Source organism: Scomber scombrus, chromosome 20 (assembly GCF_963691925.1).
Source record: "Scomber scombrus chromosome 20, fScoSco1.1, whole genome shotgun sequence".
Lineage (NCBI taxonomy): Eukaryota > Metazoa > Chordata > Actinopteri > Scombriformes > Scombridae > Scomber > Scomber scombrus.
The window spans coordinates 14,520,681-14,537,182 of NC_084989.1; the positions used below are offsets into that span (position 1 = coordinate 14,520,681).

Here is a 16,502-nt window from a genome sequence, read left to right on the forward strand (position 1 = left end):
GTTGGAATTTGTGGATAAGCTTTTGTAAATGTGCTGTTTTTATTGTTTTATTTAAAAGACAAAATTAAGCACCTTAGTGTAGTCTAATGTCTTAGCTCACCCCCAGTTACATTTTTCTTAAACTGCCATGGTTAAATGGTTAAATGTCTTGGGCCACACTAACTGTTATTTGATAATGGTACATTTTTGTTTTTCTTTTTGTACTTTAATTTGCTGCTTTTGTACAGGGTCCAGTTTGAGACTGCCCTTTAGACGTCAAGTCTACAGCTGTTGAATTGTTGAATATATTCAAGCTGTGATAAAATCCAATTTAGCCTTACTGGACAGTAAGTAAGTCAGAAATGAGCTGACAAAAAGAAACAAATCAGACATTTGGCATAGTTTTTTTTTTTTTTGGGGGGGGGGGGGGGGGGGGGGGTAACTGCCAACATTTTATACCCAGCTCCTCATTTAATGTGGTCATTGGTAATTGGGGGTACTGACTGTTGACACAAGGCGGAATAAAAGCAGTGTCAACGTCATACAAACGACTGTTGCTCTCTTGTGGCAACTTGGTAAACTGCACTCTTTCAACAATCCTGCACCTTTTATAATGCAGGTGAAATATGTGTCTCTGGTTATCATAGAAGAAGCCTGTAGTACTTTGGAAACACAAGAAAAAGGTTCAAATAGATGTAATGTATTTTCCCACTTAACTGTTTTGAGAAGCACTAGACCAAGAGACAATACTGACATACTGTGGTTATAGGTTGTGATGTGTTATTGTATTTGCCTTATACTTGGATGGATTTGAATGTTTTTGTTATGGATAATGATAGTAATTGATGGTAAAGGAGGGGGGGATAGTAGTTAATACTACTGATTTATGCACTTTGAATTTGATGCCACACTACCCCGTCATTTGGGATATGAATTCAGAAACAAGGTGAAAGTAGAAAGCAGAGATGTGTGCTGGTAAAATGATTTCCACAAGTTCCAACATTTCCAGAAAAGTTTAAACCCAAAGGCATTTATTTTACATTGTGATGTGGACGTTAATACTCGGTTTCAGTCAGTTTCTGTATATTAGAGATTGATCAGAGGTTGTGGTTAGTAAGTGGCAGAGCTGGGCTTGACCTGCGTTTTTTTTCCTAGAATAACTTTGCGGATCATTAGCTGTGGTGTGGCACCGTGCAGACCGAGGATAACTCAGCTGTGAGGAAGCAGACGTTTCAACCTGCAGCTAAACTGGTCTTTGTGTTTTCAGTCTGCCTGTTTTGCACTGTGCTGCTTTTTAACAAGTATTTGTGAGCTCTTCTGAGGGTGCATACAGCGACAGCTGTTTCTGATTGGTTTGTATTCCGATCACTACATTAATCAAGAAAAATTAGTTTTAGGTTTGCTCCGTATGGGGCCTTTGACTTTTATATTTCATGCGATGAGACATTGTAAAGGAAAGTGTCAGTTGCCAAATTGATTAATTAAGAAAATATGAATTATTGTGAGCACTTTATACCCAGCTAGTGTGGTTTTAAGGCTGATACAGTTGTTTGAATTGGAAGCTGTTACATTGATTGCAGATGATTTATATTTCTTTGTATTCAAACGTTTCTATGGAAAAAGATGATAGGAAAACACAAAAATGAAGTTTCTGCCAGAAATGTGTCCTTGGCAGGTGTTCATCTGAAACAACATTTAGACTCGAACAAACATCAGAACTGTTGGTTGAAAAATGGGAAATTTCTACTGTATGTACCTGCTAGGAATCAGATCGAAATTTTAAGGTTAGAGGATCCAAAAACAATGCAGTATTAATCAAAACTGCATAATATCAACAGTATCTTGATGAAGATAAATGACACTGACAGATATTTTTTAAAGACTGTAATTTATCTAATAAATTGATAATATAATAATTTAACAAACTGCTATAGAAAATAAATCATTTACCATAATGTATCTAATAAATTGTTAATTGATAAGCAGTAAAAATTGAATGTAAACCAAAATGATCTGTTTTAAAGAACTTTATAGGAATACATTAATTGTATATTTGCATTTAAAGGAGGTTTGGAGAGTTCTACGAAGACTAAATCCACTCGAGAAAGCAGCATTTGTATTTGTCTTGGATTATTTTGTCTTCTGAATACAACTGTAGAGATGACATCATCAAAGCAACACATAACAGAGCCTGGCAGCACCCCAATACTGAAACACCATAACACATAATCTTTGTTTAAGTGTCTTTTTTTAATTTTTTTTTTTTAAATTTGTCGTTATAAAGTTAAATAACAGTAAAGCTAAGATTCTAGTAGCAGAGAAGTGGCAGTTTGCACAGTGTTAAGGAGTCTGATGTTCTGAGCAGGTTGGCTTTATGTCTTCTAATTAGCCAAATTCTCCTTTACTGAGGTTAGCAGCCAAAAGCTTGTATTAGATTAGGAAAAGGTGGACCTGTCCTTGTCCTTAAATGAGCTGTTGTCAGAGATGAAGTGGGTGCCTGGCCACCACAGTGACTGTGCATTCTGCATTGCACCCAAGGCAAATGTTTGTCACATAATGAGGCATTGAGAAAGAAAACTGGTTCCACTGTGGGATTGCCATGTTGTGTCTCTACTTGGACTGCAAGTTTTTTGGGTTGAGAGCCGAAGTTGTGCATCCAAATGGATTTGATTCAGTGGCCTTCAGCTTGAATAAAAGTGTTGGGAATATTGTATTTGCAATTAAAGAAATGTGTTGCTCTGTTGAAGACATAAAACATGTTTTGTTTTGTTTTGTTTTGTATTGTTTTTTAAGAATGGAGGAGCAATTTTGTTTTTGTATTTGCCCTCGTTTGGGTGCAAATTAGAATATGAAATTGGAAAACGTGTTGTTGGTTATTTTGCATGTGAAGGTTTGGCTAGCTCTTCTAATACAATTAATTTGTTAGATGGTGACATTTCCCCTTTTTGGGCAAAGATACATGTGATGATAACCATAGGCACCAATGCCATAATTCAAGGATGTATTATCCACGTACCCTCTACATTTCCCATACTTACTCATATTGCAGCTGTGTTAAAGAAATCATAATGTGTACTGTTATTTGCTGATTCTCTACTTTATAATGTAAACACTATGTCTTAGTTAACCCTGGTGTACAAAGACCATGTGTAGGCCGTAGTTGTCCAGTTCAGCTATATTAAAATACTAAAACAGTACAAAGACAATAGTGTCTAGAGGTGCTAATAACATTAGACTGTATTTTCTGTCTTTTATTGTATTATTGACTAGTGTTTACTGTCTGTAACACAGCAGAGCGTAATGAAAACATTTCAATATTAAACAGTATAGATATATTATTGCAAACTGAGACGTGTGCTGTGTTTTTGTTCCTGTGTAGACAAGTTGAAAGTTTTTAAAACTGTTTCATGTTCCTATGTTGTTCTCCAAAGGAGTCGTCATTATGACTTTGCTGCCACCTGTTGAGAAATACACACTGCTGCCAACACATTTTCCATAATCATCGAGAATTTTTGTTGGTGTTAAATAGTTAAATTTTATTACATACAGTGCAAAAAATGTCAGTGGGCTGCAGATTGTTTATAGTTTTAAAATCACTGAAACACACAATTATAAAAATGTCTTAATCAAAAAAGGATAGTCCTCCTTATTATGCCAGAATCACAATTACAGAGATATAATTAAAACAGTGTAAAAGAAAACAAACGGAACACCAAACAAGCTTATTCTCATTATCCTTAACTCAAATGAACTGTTGAAAGTGGGTAACAGCACAGATTTCTGATGACAAACATGGATCAAAGGGGGTTTTTACATCTTGGTGAGACGCAGGGTGTTGAGTCGGACCCCCAGAACAGTGGCTCCTGAAGCATACAGGATCTCTCTGAGGACCCCGGTCCACTTTTTCTCTGCCTCATTGTACCTGAGGAGATATGCATGAACAAACATACAGTAAGTCATAAAGGGTAAAACTGGGAAAATATGCACTGGGATTATTTTTTTTTAAAAACATTAATTACAATGTACAATTTTGAGCAAATGGAAAGTTGGATAAGTACCTTCTATCAACAAGCAGCAAAGAAAAAGAAAGTAGCCCATTGGCAAATAGAAGCATGTGAATGAAAGAACTGTGTGTTATTATGACGCACCTCCAGATGTCATTCATCTCTCTTGGAACAAGCTCGTCGCTGTCCTCCAGAGGCATCATGGCAAAACCTCCCACAGCGAAGAGTGATCCGGCCAACGACACCAGGTTGAGAGAGCTGCGCTCCTGGGGAAATGCTACAGAGTCTGACCACCTGAAAAACGTAAATACACACACACACACACACACATACACACACACACACATAGAGGTACAGTTCAGTAAAGACCAATAAACTCCAGGAAGCCTCAGGTAGCTTGATAGGGAAATAACATTTTCATGGCCGCATCAAAACCTTCATAAGATTTTTGAAGCTTTAAGGTTTTTTAAGGTTTATAATCAAAAAGGCAATAGAAATCTTCCTTTCTGCAATATGTGACATATAATGTTGTTTTTTCTCAAGAAAATTAACTAAATGATGGACAAACATGCAAAACAACAGCTAACAGCAAGTAAACCCACTGAAAGAAAATACACTAATACAGTAAACTGTATCTCTTTTCTGTGTGATTCTTTTTTCAGTACAAAAGAAGCACATACAATCAAATTTATAATTGTAATTTTTAGGCCCACTGATGGCCACAAAGATCTAAACATTGACTTTGTCGTTCAGACTCTTCAGTAATTTGAGGAACTCACTTGTTGGTTACGATGTCGTACACCTCCACTGAGTCTGTCAGGCCGGTGTCAGTGACTCCAGCTGCCACGTAGATTTTGTCCTTATGAACAGTGGCTCCAGATAAAGAACGTGCAGTCTTCATAGGAGCCAGCTCCTTCCATTCAAACCTCTTGGCATCATATGCACACATCCTTTTCTGACAGTTCCTTGTCACACAAAACAGACAGAAAATAACACCTTTGAGGTATGCTGTTCCCCAATGGTCCTCTTCATTTTTATCAAGTATATTGTGGAAATTTGCAATGGGTTCATACTATTCTGCATCATCAACTTTACATGATGTTTTATCAAAGTTTAAACATGCCATGAATCAATATAAATATTTTGTCACACTATATACTCACTTGTTTTCTCCCTTTCCGCCAATCACATAAACAACATCCTTGTGTGATATCATTGCGTGTCCATAGACCGGGTAAAGAAGAGGCTCTGACTCCCCCCATTTGAAAGATCTATGAATGAGAAAATAGATACATTCTTTCATTCACAATCAAAAGTTTCTTATATTTCATTTTTTATCTTAACTTAGACCTGTACTCACTGTCTGTCATAGACCAGAACTGAGTCCAGCGTGTGCTCCTGCTCCTTCAGTTCCCTCCCTCCCATCACAAAGATGGAGTTCTCAGCCTCGCCCAGCCCGAAAAGGAAGCGGGATGATGGAAGAGGTGGCATACCCAGCCAGTCAGCACCAACTGGGTCATACTGAGGTCACAGAAGTCAAATGTTTGTGAATGAGTAAAGTCTGCACCACCTTAAGTATACTGTAATACACATACTGCAGTACATGCAAGCTGACGTAAATGCATCCATGTAAATGTGCAAACACAACACTTTATGCTTTATGCTCAGCTTTAACCTATTGTCAGAGGTTTGGAGTTTTTCCTGACTGACCCACCAGTGCAACATTTGGTTTAACAGTTTATGAATTAAATGCAAATGTTGAGCAATTCCAAGCAGCTTGTGGGTCAAAGTGTTGGGTTAGGGTTGCATCACTTTTTTTTTGCAATTAAGGTAAAACAAGCATATATTACTGTGGTCATGTACAGAGATGCTGCAGGGCCTACAACAACATACAAACAACTGTACATATTTAATACTGAGTTAATTATTTAAGAATGGTCTGAGCTGAGGTCAGTTTGTGTCACAGCAGATTTTTTGAATGCTTTATGGTGCATTACTCCTACCTGTAGGAAGTAAGAGCACATTGGGTTTTCCTTGTTATGTTCATCAAAGAAAAATCCTCCAGCCACAAAGATCTGATTCTCCCTGGTGACCAGGCTGATGTGATTCTTGGGAATCTGTGTAGAGAGCGCTGCCATAAAACAGTCGTTCCCTGCTGGGTCGTAGGCCACTGCACCTTTGTCATTGACCATCAGGATCAGGTCCCTCACAAACATGCCAAATCGCAGGTTATCATTCAGAATTCCTGGAAGTAAAGCTTCCTCGTCTTCCCCATTATCCTCATCCTCGCCATCTTTCTGCGCTCCACCCTCCTCGTTCTTGCTTTTGCTTTTTTTAACCTCTGGCATTTTCCCAGCCCGAGCATCCTTAACCAGCTGGAGTTTCTGCTGTAACTCAGGACTGGAGGAGATGAATTTGTGATTCTCCACTTTTTCTTTCATGTAATCCTCAGTGATCAGACGGAAACGCACGCAATCCAGCAAACCTGGCAGTTCCTTCTCCCTGCTCTCTGTGTCTCGGGACACCCAGTTCATCAAAGTCTCAAAGACTGCCTCCTCGGTGTCTATGTTCAGCTTGTCGTTTGATAAAATGGCTGCCAGCTCACTGGGGAGCAGTTGGAGGAACTCCTCATCTCTGGAGATGAGATGGAAGTGCTCGCAGGCATAGTTTCGAGCAGCAACAGCCAACCTGGAACAGTCCAGCATCAGACCGAGCCTGAAGATAGCCAGACAGTTGCTGAGACTCAGGCGCTTCTGTAGGAAAGACACACATACAGTGAAAATAGAGGGAATCTGGTAAATGTTGGCCACAGCAAAGATATCCTGAACATTCTGCTCGGTCACATTAATTTTGGAGGTGTACAGGTACTTCAGGATGAGCCCCATGACACCTGGCTCCACATCTTCCAAGACAATCTCTTTCTTTTTGCTCTCGTCCAGGTCAGACAGAAAGATGGAGCGGAAGTACGAGCTGCAGGCACACAGGACCAGCCGGTGGCAGGGGAACTCCTTGCCTTTGATCTTCAGCACACAGTCGACCAGCTTCTCATTCTCCAGCAGGTCAAACAGGCCGTCCTGGAGCAGCGTCTGCTGGTACAACCTGGGCTCGTCCATGGGGTTTATAGGTAGAGCCATTGTTCCTGGCAGAGGGTGAGTTTGAAGAGCCTTCCTCGGGGCTGCTAATCAAACAAAAGTTCTTCCTTTGTAGATCTTCTAACTACAGTAGAGTTGTACTTATTCCTAGCCTGGAAAGAGAAGGCAGAAGCACAGTCAGTCTGGTATTAGCCCACACCAGCTGAACCCCTGGGACAGCCCACTCACTCAGCTGTCCTGACCCTTCAACTGAGTTCCAACTGGTAGGCTATTTATAGTCTGGGTGCATGCTGCGGAGCTATGGGCTTCATTCTGGAACATGAAATGCAATATCCATGCTTCAATCCTCTTTCCCCACCTCCAAACCCACCCCTCTACTCCTTACCCACTCCCCAGCTACATTCACCCACTCTCGGACAGCTGACGAGTTGCTTCATGGGAAATATGTCCGTCCCTGAGTCAGAATCAAACTAGAGTAAACTGGTTATGAGACTGTCCCCTTAAGAGTTATCATAGCTACAATGTCACACAGTAATTTTGTTATATTACCACATTTACATGATATTTACATCCCCGTAAGAGCTGATATAAAAGATCTTGTAACCACATTGTAATTTTGTCCTTATACACAAACACTACTGTTGTTCCCTTTAGCTCAAATTGTTATTGTAACGTGGGTGAATTGTGGAACATAAGGATTGTCTTGTTTTAGGGTGGACTTTGCTGTAAATTGCCACATGATATCGGTAGTTGTCACTGTTTTTATGTGGGGGGGAATATATTTTGAATCAAACTTTTCTAATTCACGTTGGTTTTGAGTTAAAGGAGAACAGTGACATAGCTTTGTGCTTTGATAAAGCTCAGGGAGGCCCTGCAATGAGTCAAGCTGCAAAAATAATGGATCTTACTCTTTCCATTCTCCAGCTTGATGATATCTTTCATTACACCCTCCCTGCCAGATAAACATCTAAGTCTTTCAAACTTCATGCCCCCAGTTTGTACCACATCCCTTTTGTCACAAGGAAAGTTAGATATTTTGGGAAATATCCGAGCACAGCCCGGCCTGCTAGCTTAGCTTAGCATAAAGACTTGAAAAATGTGGAAACCGCTATCCTGGCTCTAGTGGATTTTTTTTAACCTTTGGACAGTGCCAGTTCTAGCTGGTTCCCCTTGTTTCCAGTCTTCATGGCTGCTAAGCTCACCACTTGCTGGCTCCGGTTTAATATTAAACAAATATGAGAGAGGTATCATTCTTCTCATCTAACTGTCAGCACGAAAACAAATAATTATACTTCCCAAAATGTCTAACTACTCATTTAAAAGACTGTAATCTCAAGCCCAAACCAAGATCAAGCCTGATCTGGTTATTTACTCAGACTTTACAAAGTCTTTGTTTTTGTGTGATGAGTAAACTAATCTGTATGTGTGAAATCTGAAGAACTAGATTTGGTTGTAGAGGCTGGTTTGAAATTATGTGAAATCAAACAACTTCCGATGGAACAAATGTCCCCAATGACCTTTGTAGACATACAGTAGTCACACCAGTGTGTCACAAAAAGGTTAAAATACCTCTTCTTTGACGTCAGTAAACACCTTTTATCACACTACTCAGGTCCAGGCAGTGATTCACTATAAGTGTGACCACAGTCATTTCACTGGACTGTGTTAAAAGTGTTTCCAGTGAGGAGGCATCGAACAGGAATCAAGCTGCTAACTGCTGATGTAACGCTACAGAAATACCACACAGCCCTCATGACAAGACTCAACACTGACTGAGTCACACAGTGTAAAAAGCCTCTCTCTAATCTATCTAATCTGAAAGGTCAAAAACTCCCCATAAAGACACGGAACATGATATTTTTGCTGTTTATTTGCTTTAATGACAGAGGTTTCAGAAAAAATTTAGTTTTGAGTAAATGTATTTCATCAGGGTCTATTTTCCCTTATAAATACAGTTGGTAAACTTTATTTACAGTTAATGCTGTTTTATACATCAGCAGAAACAGAGCATCTGTTCAAAAGTCACATTATAAAATCTAGACTGGGGATAACACTGTGATAAAACTACTTGACTCCATACATTCTACGGCAGATATCTACTCTGCCTTCTCCTTGCTGGGATCTGTGGCAGGCTGAGTGGCAGCGGCTGCAGCTGCAGTGCTGGTTGGACTAGTGGCAGCGGTCGGAGGTGGGGTGGGAGGGAGAGGATCAGGATCATCGATAAGGGCCTGTCGCCTTTCTCTCTCCTTGATCACTTGGATCAGACAGTAGGTCACAAACATGACGATGATGGTGGTTATAGGGAAACCTGTGGAGGCAAGGAGACCAACAACTTCACCGTTAATACACTCCTTAAACAAATGTACATGTTTTAAAAGGAAAAACCAATCACCTTTGAGGAGCAGCCGTTTGGCAACCAACTTGGCAAAGTCCAAACTGTTCAAGGCCAAGATGTTGAAAAGCACAATGCTCCAGAAGTTGAAGGTATTAAAGATGCCTCTGATCCTGCGGGACATCGCTTCTGACATCGCCAACTGTAAACAAACAATGTTTTAATCATCAAAGTGCATTATGTGTTAAAATCCTAACTAAAGCATGAAGACAGCCTCCACTAACTAACCTCAAAAGAAGCAAAAGGCTCCATGGTGAAGAATTTGGCAGCCCACAGCTCAAAGTTGAGGCCAAAACAGTTAAAGAAAGCCCAGAGCAGCACAACTTCGCAGGGTCCCAGCCAGAGCATGGTGACGCCAAAGGTGCAGAGCGTGGCCACCAGCTCCTCAATCACATTCTCATGCTTTCCACCCAGGTAATCATACACATACCTGTGGATAATGACACAGGATCACAATCTCTGCATTTTTCAGCATTAACAAGACTACTTTAATTTGTGTTTTTGCTGAGACACTCACTTGCACAGCCAGTCGTTGATTCCTCTGTCAAAGTGTCTGCAAGGTGAAAAACATCAAGAACAGCTTTAGTTTTGCAGTACAGTGCATCTGGTGATGATCAAATGTGATCAGCTTCACTCACGTTTCAGCAAACACGTAGAGCATTGTGATGCATTTTGGTGGCTTGGGTGGGTCCAGGTGATCAAGTCTGGACACTGTATTGATAACTCCAAACATTACAGCTGCTTTTACCCAGTCATACACCAGGTTTAAGTACGCCAAGCCCACTGGAAACAATGCAATCACATCAGTTCAGTAGTTATATTATTGTCACACAATACTGGTGTTTTGTTTCAGCTTCTCAAATGTGAATGTTTTCTGGTTTCCTTATTCTTCTATGACAGTAAACCGAATATCTCTGGGTTGCAGACTATGTGCTCTAGGAATCAGTAATTGACATTCAACCTTTTTCTAACATTTCATAGACCACTGACTAATTGATTCATCATGAAAATAATTGACAGATTAATCGCTAATGAAAATTATAATCACATGAAACCTTATTTGATTCTTTCAAAGAATGTTAGAGTCCAGCAGTGTTGATATTTCCTCTTTATCTTATCATCTATGCAACCCTGCAGCCAAAGCACTGGCAGTTAAGTGCTCTTCTGAATTACATGAATATAAATGGACTGTACTTATAAATGAACTGTACTTATATAAATATATATAACAATCCTCTCAAGTGTAAAAACTGTCTCCAGATTTGAACTGAAGAAGAACATTAGTGGCCTGCAGCCCATACAAAAGTGATTCAATGTAGAGGGAATTTCGGTGAGCTGGCACAGACCTATAGCCCAGTCAGAAAGGTGCTTCAGCAGCTTTACGTCACTGGGGATGGCGAGGATATACATGAAGTGGAAGAGGACATCCACCACAATGATGATCCCCAGGTGGATCAGGCCCTGCAGACTAATGTTCCACATCTCCCGCTCTTTCCTGGTCAGGTCTGACTTGTTGGCCTGCAGAGGGCAGCAGACACACATCACAATTACCAAGAACTTCAGGGATCTCTAACCTCTACACTGCTTCTCTGCAGCACATAAATCTCTTATATCAGACTGACATTGTCGTTGATTCTGAAATAAACTGAGCATTGATGTCTACTGAACCTTTCTTTTACATGTACACAGCAATTAGGATAACTTCATCTACATTTCCCCAATAATTTATTCTCATATTATATCTAAATTATTAACTCTCTTTCGTGTATTTCAATGAGATGCCATGAGAAAACATACAGCTGTTGTTTCCCATATTACAAAGACAAGAAAGGCATCTGCTAATGCAGTGGTTCCTAAAATTATATTTATTTTTCACGTGTTCCTCAAGTATTTTTTCTTTCCTTTTTTCTACTGGATAATTTCATTTGGTGTCTAAAAATCTAATAAAACAGGGGGATGAAATAGCCATTGGTAGGCAACTTATGGTCATGGCTCATAAAACAAACAGGCAGGGAATACAATACTACTCAATGCACTAAATTTAGGAACCAGAAATGCCTTTAGCTGCTGCATGACAGAAACACACACAAGAAATTGGTTTAACTCACTTGAACAAAAAATTTATCAAAGGTCATGATCGGCCCGAAATAGAAGAACGGGAGGTAGAAGTTGTACTTGAGCAGCTCCAGGATGCTGTAGTTTCCGTCTTTTCGTTCACAGTTCTCCAGAGCAAAGCTCATACAGCGCATGATGGTAAAACCACAACCTCCATAGAACAGAACATGACGCAGGTCAAAGTCTCCCTCCACAAAACCTGCCTACATGAAGCAGAGACAGAGACAATAAATGATAAAAGAGACACTAATCAGTCACAACTAATCTCAACAAATCAAATTTCTTCCACTGTTTTAGTTTTCACTTTCTGACAGTAGAAACATATCTATACCAAATATATTTTTCTACCAAAAGTTTTTTTTTTTTTTTGGTAGCCATCAGTTTACCTGCCAGGACACGAAAGGTTCACACTTGAATGTAGCAAGGGTACAGAGACCAGTGGCGAAGCAAAGCCAGCGTATTTTTACTAAGGAGATACTGTAGAGCAGAATACAGTGTGACAGGATGAGGGTGACGTAGGTCCAGCCCATACTGGTCCATACAGCCAGGAGACCGTACACCAAGTACACCAAAGACCTGTACTGTGGGAGGGAAGAATAGACATAAACATTAAATGTACTGTAATGATGCAGCTGGAGGGAGTGTAGATTTGTGTCTGAATGAATGTGTACATTTTTAAATGTTAATTACTAAACTATTAAACTATAAAGAAACACCTTTACACTCTGCCGTATCGATAGAAAATGTCTATCAGACTTTATGATTACATTCTAGTGTAAACCAACTGTACACACATTAAGTTAAAGGGTCGACTTTTGTTCTGAGACTCTGCTGACACATGATATGTGGTCTAATGCTGTTAACCAAACCAAACTGGCATAACTGATCTGACTAAATATAGAACTGCACTTCTGTTTGTTGCTCTCTCATTCTTCATCTACACAGTCATCCCTCCTTCTGACTCTCTTCTGTGACTTTTTCTTTCCACTTGGTGCAATTCATCATCTGCTGTTTGGTTAATGATATAAAAAGCTACTTTGCAATGTTGCAAAAATAAATTAAGAGTATTCATGGCCCACAACACAGTGAGATAGAAATTCTACACAGCAGACAACCTGATTGTTTTACACTGCAGACACACATCAGATCTGCATCCTATCATATATTACTCTTCCCAACTCAATCAGTCAATTAATCAGTGAATCCGACAGTGGAAGCACCTGTTGAGCCAGCATGGTGCAGATCTTAGCGAACAGCACATGTCCAGAGAGAGCAAACAGGATGTGATCTCTGAATGTGGAAAACCACATCATCCACTCAAAATCAGTTGTATCCTGCAAATAAATGAGCAAAAAAAAAAACAAATTAGAAGATGTATGCACCACCAACATGATTTTTGATTAACTATGAATGCGTTCTCACCATTTTTCTTCCAAAGTAGTACCATCCTGGCTTCACGTTGGTTTTGAATGTCTTTCGGTTTGCATTGGCTGGAATAAAAAAGGATAATAGAAGATGAGAAAGAAAATCTATTTTGGGAGTTAAAAAAAAAAGAAAGAAAAAGAAAATCAATTTCACAAGCTCCTCTGTAAAATAAAGCTTTTTAATGGAAGCCAGAGCAAGACATAAAGTTCACATTCGACCACCTGTTATTACATGACCATGTCCATACTGAGGTGGTGTGATGACAAGTGAGCCATTGCCAGGACAACGACCATGAGAAGTGGTTGAAAGATCTGGGTGTAGCTATGAGTGGACCTTGAGATATGTTTGTCATCTTTTGGTTCATATCCTATACTTTTTTCTTTGTCCTTTAGAACAGATGTGAAACTGTTTGTTACAAGTGACACTGAAACTTACAATAAATGCAGGGCCTATTTTCTTCCTCTGCTCTGTGGTATTAATACTGACACCTGATCTCCTCTGCGTGGTCCGCAAAGCTCCGACTCCTCACCCTCACCCTCACACAGTGACACTGTGCCTATATTGTGTCATCTGCATTTGACTGCACTACAGGAGGCATAAGCTGTAACTTAATTTATCCATCTCAACTTATTTTATGAGTCAGTTGAGCCTCAGTGTTTGTTTTGCTTAATTCTACTTTCATTCAAATAGACATGAGGAAGTTTCTCCCTAGTCTACTTTTAGAAAATAAAGGATTACAGAGGTGTTTACAGTTTTACTTTTATGGTGCAACCAGGAAGATATTTAAATAATGTTTAATTCATGTTTGCTTATTATTTTTACTGCAACATAATGATGAGAAAATATGTTAGTAGTATCGGCTGGCTTCATACTGAAACATCTACAGTCATGGTCTTTAATGTTGACCATGACCACAACTAAAACACTGCATGATGAATATCATCAGCTATGCCAAAGATATGATGGTAATTTAGCAACAGTGTCACCATAAAATTTGAAAAGCACACTGTTAACACATCACTTACATATATATTATAACCTTTTATATGGCAGATTTATAGCACCTAGTTGCCTATTAACACATCTAGCAGACATGAAGGAACATTTGAATTATATGGAGTCAAAGTGTTTCTGGCTACCAGATTAACTTAAGTACGATATAAATTTCCCTTTTAGTTCTGTTTTGTTCTCCACCAACTCCTGAGGGAAATATCTGGCTCTTAAGCTGCTCAAGGCTCCACTACACTGTTGAATATACAGTGCCACAGTACTATAGAGCTAACTATGGTCCACCCACACAGGTGCTTTCTCTTAATTGTTTGACTTGTATAGACTGTAGTTGATTGACATATCCTTCACAAATGTTGTGTTGTACAGGGTGCATGTGTTTCAATTTGTTGACATGACATTATTGACCTGACTTGGTTGCAACTAAGCAGAGTTTCAGCCAATCAGCCACAATAAATGAAAACACCTGTATCTGTGTACAAACACGCCAAATGTAAGGGACCTTAATCAAAAGTGTTACATCAAATAATATATAACTGTTGTCAAATATTAATATTGGAACTAGCCTCATAAATCCAGTACCAATTGGACTATAATGCTAAATAAATAACCTTTAAAGGACTAGGCTTTAGCTACTGTCAACAAATTCCATAAAAAGACCGAAAGCAGAACTCCTCGAAACTGTCTGTGGTTTTTTAGCTCCAAGACTAGTGTTGTCTACTGGAGACATTAATCCTAAAAGTTTAGTTTAGTTTTTAGCAAATATTATTCAAACCTAACTGCATTTTTATTAGAAGAGTGTTTTCAGCTGCAGATTAATACACATTTAGTGCTCCAGCAGGACTATAGTGTCCATGTTCATTATTTGGTCTTTTCATGGGATTTGTTGTACTGTAAGTAAGAAAAAAAAATTTGAATATGACTAGACCTTTCCTTAAATGAGAGTAGTCTTCAAACTGTTAGATTCATCCATTTTACTTTCACTTAGTTTTCAACACACATGATTTAACTTTTACTTACATACAAGTCAGACGAGTTTGAAAGTTAACAGCCTGTACTGGAGCACGATGTTCTACTACTCACCTATAACCTTTTTGGTTTTGTGTGTGTGTGTGTGTGTGTGTGTGTGTGTGTGTGTGTGTGTGTGTGTGTGTGTGTGTGTGTGTGTGTGTGTTTGTGTTTGTGTTTGTGTTTGTGTGTGTTTGTGCTCCCCCATACTCACAACTGGAGACCTCAAAGATCCAGCTGGTGGCCCAAAACATGGCCAGACAAAGCACCATGTAGTAGAAATAGATCTCATACTTGGGAAGTGCAGCTTTGATCCCCATGGCGACAGCGACAAGAAGAGCTCTGGAAGCTCCTGAAAACACAGCCCACCAGTCATGACTTTATTTGTACAACTGAAACAGGTTCTGCATCTCAAATGACACCTCAGGACGTGCTTATCCACTTCTACAGATAAGAAACACATGCTGATGGTTATCACCTCCTCACTTTGTCTCATTATATGTTTGATTCTCACCTCAATCACAATCATTACATAATGAAGTAGGGCGCAAAATACTGATTAACGTACTGCACAGTCCTGAACCAGCAGCTGTAAAACTGACAAGTAGAAAGGAAGGTGTAGTGTTGCTATTTCAGCATTTGAATGAGAGACATCTGTTTAAACTGTAACTAAAGATAGACTTCTCGACGCGTCAGTCATTTTTGATTCAGGTCAGCATCACGGGTGAACTATACTGTACTTGCTGAAACATATTATCAAAAGAGGAACGTAACAAATCACATTAACCTCCTGTAGTATTTAAAGTTCTTAACTTGGGGTCCAGTATCAGTACTTTTAAGTAAAGTTTCTTTTCTGTGAGACTTTATACTTGATTTTGCTCATTAATATGACCACTGTAATTAGAGGTAATTTTGCAGGTTATGAAAACAAGGTCATCTGATTATCTACAACTTTATTATACGGCTTAAACATTAACACATCAATAGTACTTTTGTGTTTGACACTTACAGTAAGAACATGTCAAATACTTGTCCTACTAATAGAGTAGTTTCACATTGGAGCAATGCAAGTATTAATATCTTGTACGTGAATACAAGTACCAATAACTTAATGTTAAAATACTTTTAAGTGAGAGTACTGCATTCCAACAAGTTTATTAGTATAATCTAGTCAAAGTATCAGGAGTAGAAGTATTCATTTGAACTACTTACACTGCTGGGTACTGTAGTTTAATCTATACAGAAACATCATCTATACAGTATCACAGGCTCATCATAGGTTTTTCTGTTTAATACATGTAACTAGTAACTATAGTTGTCAAATAAACATAGTGAAATAAAAAGTACACTTTCAAAATAAGTGGAGAATAAGAATAATGTAATATTAAGTGAAAATGCTACAGTAAAGCACATCAAATCTGTACTAAAGTAGTTTTACTGCTTCTTCAAGCTTCTTAAGCCAAATAGTATTATCTATAT

General features: G+C 39.0%; 2 protein-coding genes across 2 annotated transcripts; both read right to left on the bottom strand.

Moving 5' to 3' along the window:
* Positions 1 to 3,508: 3,508 nt before the first annotated feature.
* klhl40b (kelch-like family member 40b) lies at positions 3,509 to 7,123 on the bottom strand. Its single transcript, XM_062441532.1, has 6 exons — positions 5,987 to 7,123; positions 5,344 to 5,504; positions 5,147 to 5,254; positions 4,763 to 4,948; positions 4,128 to 4,277; positions 3,509 to 3,901 (listed from the first exon to the last, which is right to left on the bottom strand). Exons 1-6 carry the CDS (start codon positions 7,115 to 7,117, stop codon positions 3,790 to 3,792), a joined length of 1,848 nt encoding a protein of 615 aa, XP_062297516.1. The 5' UTR covers positions 7,118 to 7,123; the 3' UTR covers positions 3,509 to 3,789.
* Positions 7,124 to 9,171: 2,048 nt separating this feature from the next.
* On the bottom strand, positions 9,172 to 15,343 carry hhatlb (hedgehog acyltransferase like, b). The gene is made up of 11 exons (XM_062441762.1): positions 15,238 to 15,343; positions 13,005 to 13,072; positions 12,803 to 12,916; positions 11,969 to 12,163; positions 11,576 to 11,785; positions 10,814 to 10,985; positions 10,106 to 10,250; positions 9,985 to 10,020; positions 9,696 to 9,897; positions 9,468 to 9,609; positions 9,172 to 9,383 (listed from the first exon to the last, which is right to left on the bottom strand). Exons 1-11 carry the CDS (start codon positions 15,341 to 15,343, stop codon positions 9,172 to 9,174), a joined length of 1,602 nt encoding a protein of 533 aa, XP_062297746.1.
* Positions 15,344 to 16,502: the final 1,159 nt, after the last annotated feature.